Below are 14,238 nucleotides of genomic sequence, written 5' to 3'. Positions count from 1 at the left end.
GCTAATTGACAATCCCAAAAGACTAATGATGAAACATACCACTTGGTATTCAAACTGACATTGTTTGAATAAAGACTGAAGCATGCTATTTTTATTTTCATTTTTTCCTCTCATTTGAGTCTTCTTCTACAACATGACTAATATGGAAATATTTTACATAATTGTACATGTATAATCTACAACTGCTTATCATTCAGGAAAGGGGGAGGGTTGGAAGGGAGAGAGAGATGAAATTTAGGATGCAAAACTTTAAATAAAAATATAAAAAAAATTTGGAGAGGGGCATGATGCTGAACAAAATGTGCAGAGAAGACAACTTGATTAGTATCTGTAAGAAATTCTAAAAATTGGGAGAAGACATAATGGTTCTGTAAGAGATCGCATGGGCCCAGAGAAAAAGGGGCAGACACAGGAGATAGGATATACAACTAAGGAATCAGGCCACCTGTACAATAGATAAAATAAAATAAAGATAAGTTGAAGATTCATCAATATTTTATAATCAAAATATATTTTTATGCTTGAGAAATGTTTACTGTGAGAAGGGGGACAAATCAGTCAGTCAATAATTCAGAAAGCATTTATAAAATACCTTATGTATCCTAGGTACTATTAAATGTTGAAGACAATATGAAATAGTAATAATACTTCTTGAGAGGGGAAATCACTATAATACTTGTATCAGTTATGCTTTCCTTAGACAACTTTTATTGATTCCATAAAGGGAAACTTTATTGAAATCTTTAAATTTAATGCTATTTCACAATGTGTACAATTAAAAACACTCACTGATTCCTCTGGGAGATTTTCAGCATAGCTCTCTGTCCTGCTAGAAGGATAATCAGGTTCTTCCTCATTATTTCTGGCTTCCTTAGAGATTAACTTCTGTAAGACCTCAGCCACCTCATCTTCCAGTGTGTATGCTTGACTTTCTGTAATCTGTTACCAAGAGGTTAAAAAGTTTAAAAAGTGACTTCCTCAATAAAATTTGGTCAGGCATCTTAGCCATACCAACAATGGATATAAACTCAAAACTCTTTTTTACCTTGAACATTAAGGTAGGAAGACATTTGTGAAGTTATTCAAGACTAAAATAATCCCAGCCACATATGCTTGCTTTCATATGTACATAAATTGTCTCTTAGCATCAATGGCAGAGCCTTAAAGAGGAATGCTGGCTTCTGAAGCAAATTTAGTTTGAAGGAGGAAGGTGGGAATCATAACTCTAAGTATTTCAGAAGTTGTATTATGCCCTCCCCAAACGAATAGGGTTCCCAGAAGCACATTTCCTCCTTCCAGATCAACTTAACCACTATTTTTAGAGAGCCTACGGTCTCACAGTTCCCTTTTATAGGAATACTGATTTAGAGCTGGAAGGGACTTTAGAGGCAGAGAAGTCCAACCTTTTCATTTTACAGATGCAGAAATTAAGGCAAAGTTCCATACTAATAAGCGTCTGAGGCAGGATTTGAACTCAAATCTTCCTAATTCTAAATCCAGTGCTCTAACCACTGAACCAATGTCTTTAGGAGCCTATAAAGGCCTTTTCTCTCCAAGAATACCATGTTTAGGAAAGCTCTTTTCATTTCTAGGAGTGTCCTGGTCTCTGTCCCCAGAAGATCTGGGGCTCTGAAACTCTCTCCCCCAAGGATGAATCCTAGTTTAGGGAACTATTTCCTGGCCTGGAAGGCTAGAACCCAGATTGTTCCTCTTCCTGTGTGAAATGTTTTGGAAAGCCACTGAATTATGTTCTCTCCTATGGGAGAGTGAATTCTAGCACAGAGACCCAGAGAAATATGGATCCAGAAGGGCTCCCTCTTTACACAAAGAAAGCGTTCCAAAAGGCTGTGCCCTAATTGCCTCTCTGCCTGGGACTAAACATGGAGCACATGGAGGAGCGCATCTCTCTGGAGATCCCTCTCTTCCACCTGCTTCTTATTCTGAGACTGACCTGCCAGGAACCTGCAGTCTCTGTCATTTCCTCCCCTCTTCCACTTTTATCATATAGAGGAAGGGTCGTGTTGAGGCAAAAAGTCTCAGCTGTCCCATCTTAGTTGGGACTTTGTGCTGGTGAGCCAAAAGGGAGAATGAAACTACCAGAATATAGACCTAAGTCTTCAGGAGGCTAGAAGGGAAAAATACCGCCCTCCCCCCCCCCCCCCCCCCCCCCCCCCCATCTACTCCGGCAAACTCCCCAAGCTTCCTCCCGCCTTTGGGAAGCAGCTGGTAAGGCAGGGCTGCTGTAGCCACTGCCCGGACATCCCATGGGAGGGGGTGGGGTGGAGAAAGGGTGGGGGTGGCCAGTCGCTGGAGGAGCCGCCCAGTCACTGCTCACAGGTAAACCACGGACTCAGGACCACGGCGCCCGCCTCGCAGCTTGGGGAATCAGTGCAAAGAATAGTCAGCACCAGTTTGCGCGGATCGAGGGAGCATCCTCCCATTAGACACTCCGGCACCGTATCACACCACAATAAATCATCATAATGTTATCTTACCGTTGTCATATTATTATTAAAGAAAAGGATCATAGGATCATAAAGTCATCTATCATTTTAAACTGAAGTCTAGCGTCTAGTCATGTGCTCAGGGGTTGGAGGCAGTATGGCAAAGGACATGGGTTCAAATCCTACTTCTGCTTACTTAAGCCACTTAACCTCTCTGGTCTTATTCTCCTCATTTGTAAATTGGAGTGTGTATGTGTGTGTGTGTGTGTGTGTGTGTGTGTGTACTAGCCGGCTTCTTTGTCCTTCTATTTCCAAATCTGTGATTCTATGAAGGAAAAAGGCAGAATCAAGATTTCCCAAAATAATAAGCTTGATCACCAAAAAGTCCTGGAGTAAAGCCCTCTACAGATTTTGAAGAAAGGAGGGAAGATCACTTCCTGAAATAGAGCAGAATTACCCTGCTAGCCAATTGCCACCTTCATGTTTCCTAAATCTTTTTGGGCAAGAGGCCCGGGACAGAGAGGGGGCAGAGCTAGAAGGAACTTGACTCAAGAAATTACATCTGAATACATCTGACTCCATATGCTCTTATCTTTTCCTCTCTGTGCTGGTTTTTCTGAACACTGATTTTTAGTGGCTATAAAAGCTTTTGTTTTGCAGCAGCATCACTAGGATATGGCATAAACCAGAATGTATCAGGAAGGAGGGAAAGAGCATTTTATCCCTCCAGGGGCTATGATTACCCTGCTGGAGCCTCAAAAGGAGAACCATAGCAAAAGCTATTAGAAGAAATTGTAGAAATATTCCATGAAGTGGATTAAATAATATTTTATAGTAGTCTTTATTCTTCCTTTTTAGTGTGAAAAGGGGAGACCAAATCTCCGCTATTTCACCTCTTACTTTCTTTTCCAATGAACTCTTCTAGAGAACTAAGGAGAAAAAAAAAAAAACCCTAGCAGTTAGCAATAATTTATTTTAGGTCCTATAACTGGTAGAAATGTTATACTCAGGGTAGCTTTTTTCCTCTCAGGAGCTATCCCAAAGTGCAATTTATACAGAAAAATTCCTTTCAATAATCCCATAGGTAGAGATACTTAACTTTATCCTTTTAAGTTAATAAGGGAAGAAAAAAGTTGGGTTGTAATGACTTGTGTAACAATTTATATAATTTATCTTATTTGTTTTGCACAATCATACTATCGTGTAGATTGTTGTTATGAAATCATGTCTGACTATTCTGGGCTCCATTTGGGGTTTTCTTGGCAAAGACATTGGAATGGTCTTGCCATTTCCTCCTCTAGCTCATTTTACAGGAGGAAGTGAGGCAAACAGGGTTAAGTGACTTGCCGAGGGTCACACAATTAATAAGTATCTGAGGCCAGCGTTTTAACTCAAGAAGGTGAGTCTTCTTGCTCCTTACTCTTCATTGTATCTATTGAATCTCCTTACTGCCCCAAGGTATAGCTACTAAAATATTTCCCCCTTTTTATGCAGGCCAGGAATTAGCATACTTGATACCCTTACCTCATTGCAAGGATTTGGAAAAAATACCCTGTTCATTGAATGGGAGGGAGCTTACAGAGGATGGTGTCTTTACAGCCATAGATATGCACAGCACAGATATGTTTCACTTACATATTCCTGTGTAATTAGGAGATATTCTAATCCTGAAATAATACTAAAGCTATATTAATTGTCAGAGTAAATTTCTCCTTCAACAGGATTCTAGATTTGAATATTGCAACCTAAATACAGTGAATACATCATGTACTTAGTAATGTATAAAACATAGATAAAAAAGGACTCAGGACTGATGACAGATTCCATCTGTGAATCCTCCTTTTTTCCTGGTGAGTCATTACTTGCTACTGAAGGTCATTCTTTCATCTTCAGGACTATGTTTCAGTGATGTTAAATACCCCAATGCAGACATAGCTTCTGACAAAATGAAGTGTCTGAAATTTGTTACTGATAGCCCTTCGCCATGCTCCCTTGCCACATCCTTTATTTTTACCTTCCTCTTCTCCTTCAGGCAGTTGGCAAAGAGGATAGAAAACTGGATTTGGAATCAGGAAAACCTGATTTCAGTAACTGAAGTGAAGCAAGTACAGATAAGAAAATAATATATACAGTTACTAAAATGTAAATGGAAAGAATGACCAAACCAAATCAAATATCAAAAGTAAATATAAAAAATTATAAATAACAAATAGGACTCACATGAAGAGATAGGCAAAGACACTCCCAACCTATCTCTTCATGGAGGCAGGAGATTCATAGGTCTCACACAATGCACACGTTTTTGGACTTTTTCAACATAGCAATCAGTGGCACTGACATTTTTTTTTTCAAAAAATGCTATTAGTCATCGGGGATGGCTCTCTGAGAGAGGAAAAAGGAGATGGAGGAAAAATGGGATGCTATAGTGATGTACAAAAGGGAAACTATCAATAGAAATGTATTTTATAGAAGAAATTATAATAAAAAGCATTGCAATTAGAATGAAAATAAAAAACCCCAGGTTCAAACCACATCTTCTAGTTGTATGACCTTGTTGGGAATCATTTAAACTTTTCTGGGCCTCAATTTCTTCATCTTAAAATGGGGGGAGGGGTTGGACTAGATAAGAGATCAAGAGACATCAAACTTACAGGCAACCACAAAACTCCTAAGCAGACTGAACAAGCTTAAAATGTAAGTGGGAAATTGTTTTTAAAAATAAAGTGCAACATAATACAGATAACATTAATTACTGGTTTTCTAAGTCAATATGTGACTCATAGGGTTTCTATTTGAACTTGACATCTCTGGATCAGACTACACTAAAATCCCTTCCAGCTCTAAAGCCCATGGTCCCACCTCTGCAAGTATTTTAGAGTATTTCCATAGAGAGACATTATGAGGCTTTCTTTCAGCTATGGCCTACATAAGTGCTCAGTATCCATACAGTAGCAAGGGGATTTTATAACCCTGGCAAGAATATAATTCTGTAACTGGAAACTGAATGGATGTCCATCAGTTGGAGAATGGCTGAATAAATTGTGGTATATGAAAATTATGGAATATTACTGTTCTGTAAGAAATGACCAACAGGATGATTTCAGAAAGGCCTGGAGAGACTTACACGAACTGATGCTGAGTGAAATGAGCAGGACCAGGAGATCATTATATACTTCAACAACAATACTAGATGATGACCAGTTCTGATGGATCAGGCCATCCTCAGCAACGAGATCAACCAAATCATTTCTAATGGAGCAGTAATGAACTGAACTAGCTATACCCAGAAAAAGAACTCTGGGAGATGACTAAAAACCATTACATTGAATTCCCAATCCCTATATTTTATGCACACCTGCATTTTTGATTTCCTTCACAAGCTAATTGTACAATAATTCAGAGTCTGATTCTTTTTGTACAGCAAAATAATGTTTTGGTCATGTATACTTATTGTGTATCTAAGTTATATTTTAATATATTTAACATCTACTGGTCATCCTGCCATCTAGGGGAGGGGGTGGGGGGGTAAGAGGTGAAAAATTGGAAAGAGGTTTGGCAATTGTTAATGCTGTAAAGTTACCCATGTATATATCCTGTAAATAAAAGGCTATTAAATAAAAAAAAAAGAAAAAAAAAAGAATATAATTCTGTAAGAAATATAAATTCTTAAATATCTATATCTATACATGCATATATATATAATTATATAGTTATGTGTATATTTCTATAACTATATAACCTTGTGTGTGTGTGTGTGTGTGTGTGTGTGTCCTGTAAGAACTGCAAGATCAGTGCCAGAAGAGGCTATTACTTCAGTGAAAGAGATGAAATATAAGAGAGCAACCATGTGGCTTCCTGTCGTGGCTAACTTCAAGCAAGTTAAGCATTGAGTTGACTTACCAAGCCAAGATTCAGAAGTTTAGAAACAATTTTGTCAAATACTCCTCTGTCATTTTCCTCATAAATTCTGGTGGCAATCTTCTGGACAATGTCTTCAGCTGTTAAAGGAGTTCCATCCAGTTGATGAAGGCCATCTGGATCATCTAGAATAAACACAATTGGGTTACTTGCTAATCATCTATTTGTGTTGACTATTTTTTATAATCTGTAGAGATTGGCAGTATAGCAGTTAGAGGACCAACCTTGGAGCTGGAAGAATCACAGGTCAAGTCCCAATTCAAACATATATTGGCTATGTGACTATTGGCAAGTCACTTAACCTCTTAGCACCCAATGCAGCTCTATAGGGTACAGCATGGAATAATGGAAGGAACCCTGGATCTCCAGATCTTGTCAGAGGACTAGAGTTTGTATGCTCGTTCAGTTATTTGCACCCTATATGAAGTTAAATATGTTATTTTATCTCTCTAGGTCTCAGTTTCCTCATCTGTAAAATGAAGGGGTTGGTCTAAACAATCTGGCTATTCCTCTAAGGTTAATGCTTTGCATATGTAGAAAAAAAATTCTACCTGTTTTGTAGTTGGAGGATCTAGATTCAGATTTTACCTTTGTCACAACCTATGTGACCTTGAGACCTCTCAGGGCTTCAACCTCCTCAATTAGAAAATGAAAATTTTGAATAGGGGTGGTCTCTAAGGTCCCTCCTAGTTCTGAATCTATTCTCTTAAACTCCTACTATGCAAATCTATGCAGCTTAGAATGCAAATATATGCCCCTGGATTTACTGGGGAAAATCTGACTGCATTACTTTAGGGCCAATGCTGGGGAAACAGAACTCTAATAGCTAGGGGAGGGTTGCTGTCAATGAGGCACTGCACCAGATTCCCTGGAGATTTGCCAGGAATCACTCTCTGATTTCCATTCTATGCCACGGGAACTACAACTAGTTTATAAGGCACTTGGCTCTTTATGTTACCCTAAGGCTAATCTCATGCAGTAGTTTTTAATGCCTGAAATCTAAAAAATGGAGTTTCTGTTCCAGGCACTAAATAACCCTCTGGTAATTTACTTCCTGGCTAGTTCTGTCTGAATAACTTTCATAATATGCTCATAAGGTTAGGAGGTCGGAGTATTATTATTCTGATGCTGCTCTTTACATACATATCTTCTAGGGGAACAATAGGAGAAATTCCTCTCTCGGTTCCCTTTCTGGATTCCCTGGAGCTAGTGACCTCTTTAGCCTCTGGCAAAATAACTTCTTTGTGTTGCTTCAAAAGAAACATGAAGAACTAATGGGATAAGTACAGGAGACAGCTAGGTGCAATCGTTTAGTTTCACTCATATGGTTTAGTTCACACTGTGGATCAGGGCAATGGATAGAACATAAACCCCTAAGAAAAAAATCTTTTGAATTGTTTTCCTAAACCCAATATGGATCAAAATGACTATATCTTTTTATAGTATAAAGAGTCCCTAATTTTTTTGGTGGGGTTTCTCCCTCCCTCAAGCCCATTATACTTTTTAGTCCTTTTATAGGTACAAAAATTAAATCTTGCTTAACCCTAAGTGTTCTGGGGCAGCTAGGTGGCTTAGTGGATAGAATACCAGCCCTGAAGTCAGGAGGACCTGAGTTCAAATTTGGTCTCAGACACTTAACACTTCCTAGCTGTGTGACCCTGGGCAAGTCACTTAACCCCAATTGCCTCAGCAAAATAAAATAAAACAAAACCCTAAGTGTTCTGTCTATAGGCTTATTGTAAACATACAAAGTGAAGTCCTGCCTAGATTTAATCAGGGAATGGAAAAAATATTTTGCTTTCTTCTTTATCCCTTAAGATCTAAGGAAGAAAGTTTGCTTTCTGTAGCTGGAGAAGCAAAATGATTATTTTTGTTTTCTAGTTTGCTTACTTCTTCATTTTCCAATAGGGAGGATGCTAGCAATGCACAGCAGGATAGAAACATCTTTTCTCCTTCCCACTTCAATATTCCCCTGAGGTTTTTATTAACAGCTACAAAAGCTATTAGAAGAATTTTGTTAGCATGATCCTTGCCAAAAAGCATTCTGGGAACAGATGTGTGAACAGATGAACTGCTGTTTATCTGTGGTTCCACCCTTGACATTCTGACCAAAACTTTGAACTATATAATAGTAACATACAGGATCATTCATCCATATGTGCAAGAGCAACTAGTTCTCTTTTCTTATGTGATCCCAGAAGGAAGACAAGTGTAAGAGATCAAATAAAAATTATAACAAGAGTTAGAAGAGAACTCAGAGATCATTTAGTTTGATCCCTTCATCTTATGGTTTAGAAAACTGAAAAGTCTATCATGTTAAGTGATTCACCTGAGATCATCCTGGTAAAACATGTAGGAGACAAAATTCAAATTAAAAATCAGACTCATCTTTTATTAGCATTTGTCAATTAGCCACTGCATGATGACTTGCTGACAAAAGGATATAGTTAGTATATCCTGATCCTCAAATCATTATCCACTAGTGTTTAGGGAATCTTTGAATATATAGCCAAGGAAGTCCCAACTACCTAATTCATGAATTATTCCTTACAATGAAGAGTTATTTGTAAAGGTTGGTCCTGTTGCTGTAAAATCATTCAGAGCTTCCTCCAATGAGCTGTTCAGTTGTTTGAATCATCCTTGAATTAATTAGGTGATTCTAGATAAGACTATATAAAATCCAATACAACAAGGATAAGAGATAGAGATAAACAGACATATATAGTTGGACTAGATGATTCTTTAAAGTCTTGTCCAACTGTAAATTTCTGCAACCATAAGCTGCCTATGTATCATTAGATATAGAGACACAGGTTATATGTATTATATGATCATATATTTGTGTATATACATATACATACACATAAATATATAGAGACAGATAGACACAGAGACAGAGACAGAGACAGAAAGAGAGGAAGAGGGAGAGGGAGAGAGTGAGAGAGAGAGAGACAGACAGACAAAGACAAAGAAAGACAGAGAGAGACAGAGACAGATAGAGAGAAACAAAGAGGAAGGAAGGAGAGAGAAGGAGAGAAAGAGACAAAGACAAAGACAGAGATAGAGACAGAGAGACAGAGACAGACTGAGAGAAAGAGACAGGGAAACAGACCGAGAGACAGAGACAGAGAGAAATTCAGAGAGGAAGAAGGAGGGAGGGAGGGAGGGAGAGAGGGAGGGAAAGAGAGAGAGAGAGAGAGAGAGAGAGAAATATCTATATGTTTGCCTATCTCCTATTGTCATCAAACTAAAAGAGAAACCCTTTGAAGCATGTATTTATTTTCTTAGAAAACTTTAAGTGATTTAAAATTAATTGTCCATTGTTATACAACAAGTCAGTAGTCAACTTAGGCAGGCAATGTGTGTTTAGTCTTCATGCACAGGTTGAAATGATCAGTCAGCTCAGTCAACCTTTTGCTTGAATTAGTCAATTTCATCAGTTATGTATAGACATATCTATAGTCTACTAACTCAAAGTCTAGAATCACAAATTAAGAGAGAAAATTTAAAAAGAAACCACATTTTCTACATTAGCCATCAATTTTAAGAGTAAGCAAAATATAGTTTCCTCATTTAGACCACTAACTTTAGATTGTGTTGCTTTATTAAAAAGCAAATTTAATTAGTAGCTGCCTTTCAGCAAGGGGTCATAGATTTACAAACTAGAAATAATGAGCTTAATTCTCCTGTGGTCAGGGACTAGAATAAGGACACAAGAGAAGAACATTAGGCATTCTTGGACACCCATACAGAGAATAGAACAAATCCCTTCCTCTAGGCGCATATGTACCATTACCCTACCTAAAATGTTGGAAGAAAAATAGAACATGAAATGATGGACACTGGGCATTTTCTTTCATTGTAAAAATTTCAATCTTTTATATTACTAATTTTGATGTTAATCTTATAGGTTTACTTTTATTGAGAGTTTAAATCAGATGGAAAATCATATAGTACTTTATTTAAGGTTTATAAAACACTTCACACATTATTTCATTTGATACACCCCTATGAAATAGGTGCTAATAGTATTTATTATTAATAGTTATTAATAATAGAATTTACATTATAGATACATTAATATTAAGTGTCTTAGTGATATTGTGCAAATTAATGTTATTAATTATTATTATTTTGCAATTATTAATATTATCCCCTTTTTTCCAACTGAAGAAACTGACATTGAGAGGTTAAGTGAATTGTCCAGGGACATACACTAATAATTGCCTGAGGCAGAATTTGAATTCCAATCTTCCTAACCTAAAATCTGAGTTCTCTTTATTACAAATGTTTTCTTTTCCCGAGACATCAATAAGCTTGATAGGGAAACCCAAATTTGGAGCTATATACAGAGCTTATAACCTTACACAGTGATTGTGACTTTGTTATAATTTTTGGCTTAAATACTATAGGATTATGAGTGTATAGTGAGTCTTTCTTAAATATGAAGTTTTCTTAATCCTCTAATCATGTGAAATTGTAGTAAGGTATAAGACATATAGGAAGAAAGAGTTTATTTTTTAAATACCTTGAGATTTATTCTCTAGGCCACTTTTAGTAGAATCATAGTCATCCACCAGTCTACGATTCTTGGTTGAGTCTACATCTTCCGTGATCAATTTCTTATTATGTGGTGAGTTTTGTACTGATTTCCTTTCTTTCTCCTTTTTCTCTCTTTCTCCTATTGCCTTTAGCAGGTTCAAGTCAGCTGAAGAATAATTTCTTTCCCCTGCCGTGTTTTCTGGAAGAAAAAACCCAAGGCCAGCACATCTTTTAGGTTTAGATTATCAGGATTCACATTAGTTAAACAATGAGCTATATATACATATATGTGTATATTTGTATATATGTATGTAAATATAATCTTTACCTGGAAGGACTGTTTTTAGGGTCTGATCTGTTTCAGCTTCAGCAATCTAATTGTGAAATAAGCAAACAAAAAGGAAGTTCCAGTCATTGTTTATATATATGTGTGTATATATATATATATATGCTATTATATTCTCAAAAAAACTCTGAGACGTTCATACATTTACACATAAGATTCATATAATGCTAGATTATGTCCTCAGTATTTATTTCAGTATAACTCTGTATGCTTCTGTCATTCAATATCCAGACATTATCAAAAATAAATTTCAGTCATCAAGAGATCTTATTTTAACTTGTGCTAAGGACTACTTAGTTCCCAAACTTTCTGATGTTGTAATGAATATAATAATAATGCATAACAAGAAAAAGTGATAATAGAAAAAAAATCCACAAAAGTAATGTTTATAGTTTTTCATTTGACCTACCTGTTCTTTCAAAGGCCTTTCTACACTCAGCTCTCTGTTGTGTAGAGATTTGTCTAGAATAAATACATACATTATATATAATTAATGATGTTTTGAAAAGTCACATGTATTCGAACTCAGATATGAATAACAAAAGCATTTTACATTTCTCATAAAAAAATACTTTAAATGCTCATAAAGCCTACCAGGGAGAGAAAACCATCTCTTTAGGATTTTAGTGAAGACAAATTGTATGATTTAAAAAAAATTGTCATAATTTTCTCTAGATTTTTCTAGGTTTGTACTTTTCTCTGAATCCAATATACATTTAAAAAAACTTGAGTTTTAAGTCTTTCTAAAATAGCTGAAACATAATTGGATTGATATAATTAAGAGATTAAAAGCTCTCCCCTGTACATGACAAGGATGAAGTATCAAGAAAATGTTTCAATGGAAATAGAAAACAAACCAAAATAATAACCTGTGTGAAGTTTCGGTCTATGTTAAAGCAGATTTTTCTAGTTTTCTGCCAAACATACATGAATTTGGTCCAAATAGAAAGTGAAATATCAGGGATTTTATTTCAAAGCTTTAATCTCATAGTTGAAAAAAAAAAAAAACAGGAAAAGGCGGATGTACACCTACCTTGGCTGCCCTCTGGTTTAGGGAACGCATGAATTTGGCTGAGGACAAGCGCCAGCACCTGAATCATTGTCCCCATCCGGAGAAGCCCCATTCTTACTCCTTGCAGAAACTGCTTGGCGTAGGGGCTACAGGCAACTGCTGAGAGAACCGCAGAGACCCACCCGCACTGGTAGCAATGCTTTTGTTATGAATGGAGAGGAGGAGTAAAAACAGGAAGAAGGAATAGAGAGGGAGGGAGATAGAGTGAAAGGCTGTTTGTTCCGTTCTGCACCTGCTGAGGAAGCTCCAGAGGAGAAAGAGCTTTCCAAGATGCTGAAGTTGTCTGGGGAGGCTGCTAGAGCGCTGTCCGCCCCTTGAGGTGCTGAAGTTTCTGGGAAGCGGAGCCGGCGGAACTCCCCCAGACTAGAATCAATTTCCTAGGGCGTAGTCTGTATTTAGCTCCGGCAGCTCCGAGGACGTGAGCAAAGGAGGCGCATGCTCCAACCAGGCTAGGGGCGGGAAAGGGAAGAGTCAGCAGACCCCTGGACCTCTTCATTCCGAGCGAATGTACGGGGGAGGGGTGACGGAGTGGGTGCTTTTCAGTCTACGGTTGATACATTTCTAACTTCTCAGGAATAATGACTGATATTTATTCACATAAAGTACTTCACACATATCTCATCCGACGCCAATAACAAACCTGTTAAGTAGGTACCAGCAGGTTTTTCTATCTCCATTTTATAGATGAGGAAACTGAGTCTCAAAGAGGTTGATTTTCCTAATTAGGGTCACAGAGAGATTGTATGTGGTAGGATTTTAACTCGTCTACCTGATGCCAGGGACAGTGCTTTATCCATTCTGCCATAATTTAAGCCTCGGAATCTTTCCCTATTCCCGCATTTCTTTGAATTATCATAGTACCCTACTGAGAAAACATTTTGCAGACCTTCCAGCAATGTAGGGAGGAACATACACCCCATCTTTTAACCTCCATATTGGCCTCCCAGGTCCATTCAAGTAACTAGCTCTGAAGCTTTTGCCTGTCCACCTTCTTTCTCGCCCAAATTTTCTGAATACCTGCTTTACAGTCCCTTTCCCAGCCATGAGATTTAATATAGTTTCTTTTCTTTGGAAAGTTCCTGCCTTTTAAAAGGCTGGATTTGTATTTTAAGCCTTTTCTTGACTCTATTATTTTGCATCTCAGTACCACAAAAGATTTGTGCTTTTAGGAGTCTGATACATTTTTTTTTCAACTTGCAAAGGTGTCATGGCACAGTTTCAATTTAACATAAGGAAAACCTGAAGCAAAATTTTGTTTCCATATAGTAATAAGCATACTTTCAGTAGTCCTCTCTGATATGAGAATGCCAGAAGACCTTCTGAGAGGGGGAACATCTATGCAAGATGGAATAAGCCTTCAAGCGATTTTACTGAGATCTAGGACCTAAAACCTTTGGAAGCCAGCCATGAAAACAGGAAGTAGTTGTGAAGGGAATATCCTATGGGAAAGAAGATTGCAGTAGTTAGGGACAAAAAATGCTTTATATTATTGGCTTTCTTGCCAAATGTTTACTATAGATGCCTGAATAAGTCAAGCCACCTGTCTTAGAGATTACTTGTCAAAATTATTATGATTAAAATAACCCCAACCTTTTGGAGCTCTGTGAAAAAAGAACTCTTTCAATTAGCCCTAAATAAGAGTGAATCAAACTATGATCAGGACTATGATGAAGATGGTTAGCCACTGGATTTTTAAAGTTTAAGTCCCTGGTAAAAGAAGGATGACAAGTTGTAGCAATTTTTGACTCAACAGTTTTCTTCTAGACTAGGAGTTACTCCTGGCCCATAGAACTCCAAGGGATTTGGAAACAGATTTCAGGGGATGTGAACTTGGATGTGGAAATTATATTTTTATTTTCACTAACTTCTAACTGAAATTTATTATTTTTAAAATACTGAATGTAGGCAGCAAACAT

The 14,238-nt window shown here is 37.3% G+C and overlaps 1 protein-coding gene across 2 annotated transcripts in view; it reads right to left on the bottom strand.

Moving 5' to 3' along the window:
- SCG3 (secretogranin III) overlaps window positions 1-12,798 on the bottom strand; it is a 39,516-nt gene extending 26,718 nt beyond the window's left edge. The window contains exons 1-6 of one of the 2 annotated variants that reach the window (XM_031955204.1): window positions 12,284-12,798; window positions 11,660-11,712; window positions 11,233-11,278; window positions 10,891-11,103; window positions 6,345-6,487; window positions 790-939 (exon numbers count right to left, since the gene is read on the bottom strand). In XM_031955204.1, the coding sequence (XP_031811064.1) occupies window positions 790-939; window positions 6,345-6,487; window positions 10,891-11,103; window positions 11,233-11,278; window positions 11,660-11,712; window positions 12,284-12,374 (696 nt within the window). In that variant the 5' untranslated portion in view covers window positions 12,375-12,798. The remainder of the gene's footprint in view (window positions 1-789; window positions 940-6,344; window positions 6,488-10,890; window positions 11,104-11,232; window positions 11,279-11,659; window positions 11,713-12,283) is intronic. The other variant, XM_031955205.1, reaches the window with a different exon arrangement.
- Window positions 12,799-14,238: the final 1,440 nt, after the last annotated feature.

Source organism: Sarcophilus harrisii, chromosome 2, assembly GCF_902635505.1.
Source record: "Sarcophilus harrisii chromosome 2, mSarHar1.11, whole genome shotgun sequence".
Taxonomy (NCBI): Eukaryota; Metazoa; Chordata; class Mammalia; order Dasyuromorphia; family Dasyuridae; genus Sarcophilus; species Sarcophilus harrisii.
The sequence above is the reverse complement of the archived record's forward strand: the minus strand, read 5'-3'. Positions and strand labels throughout refer to the sequence as shown.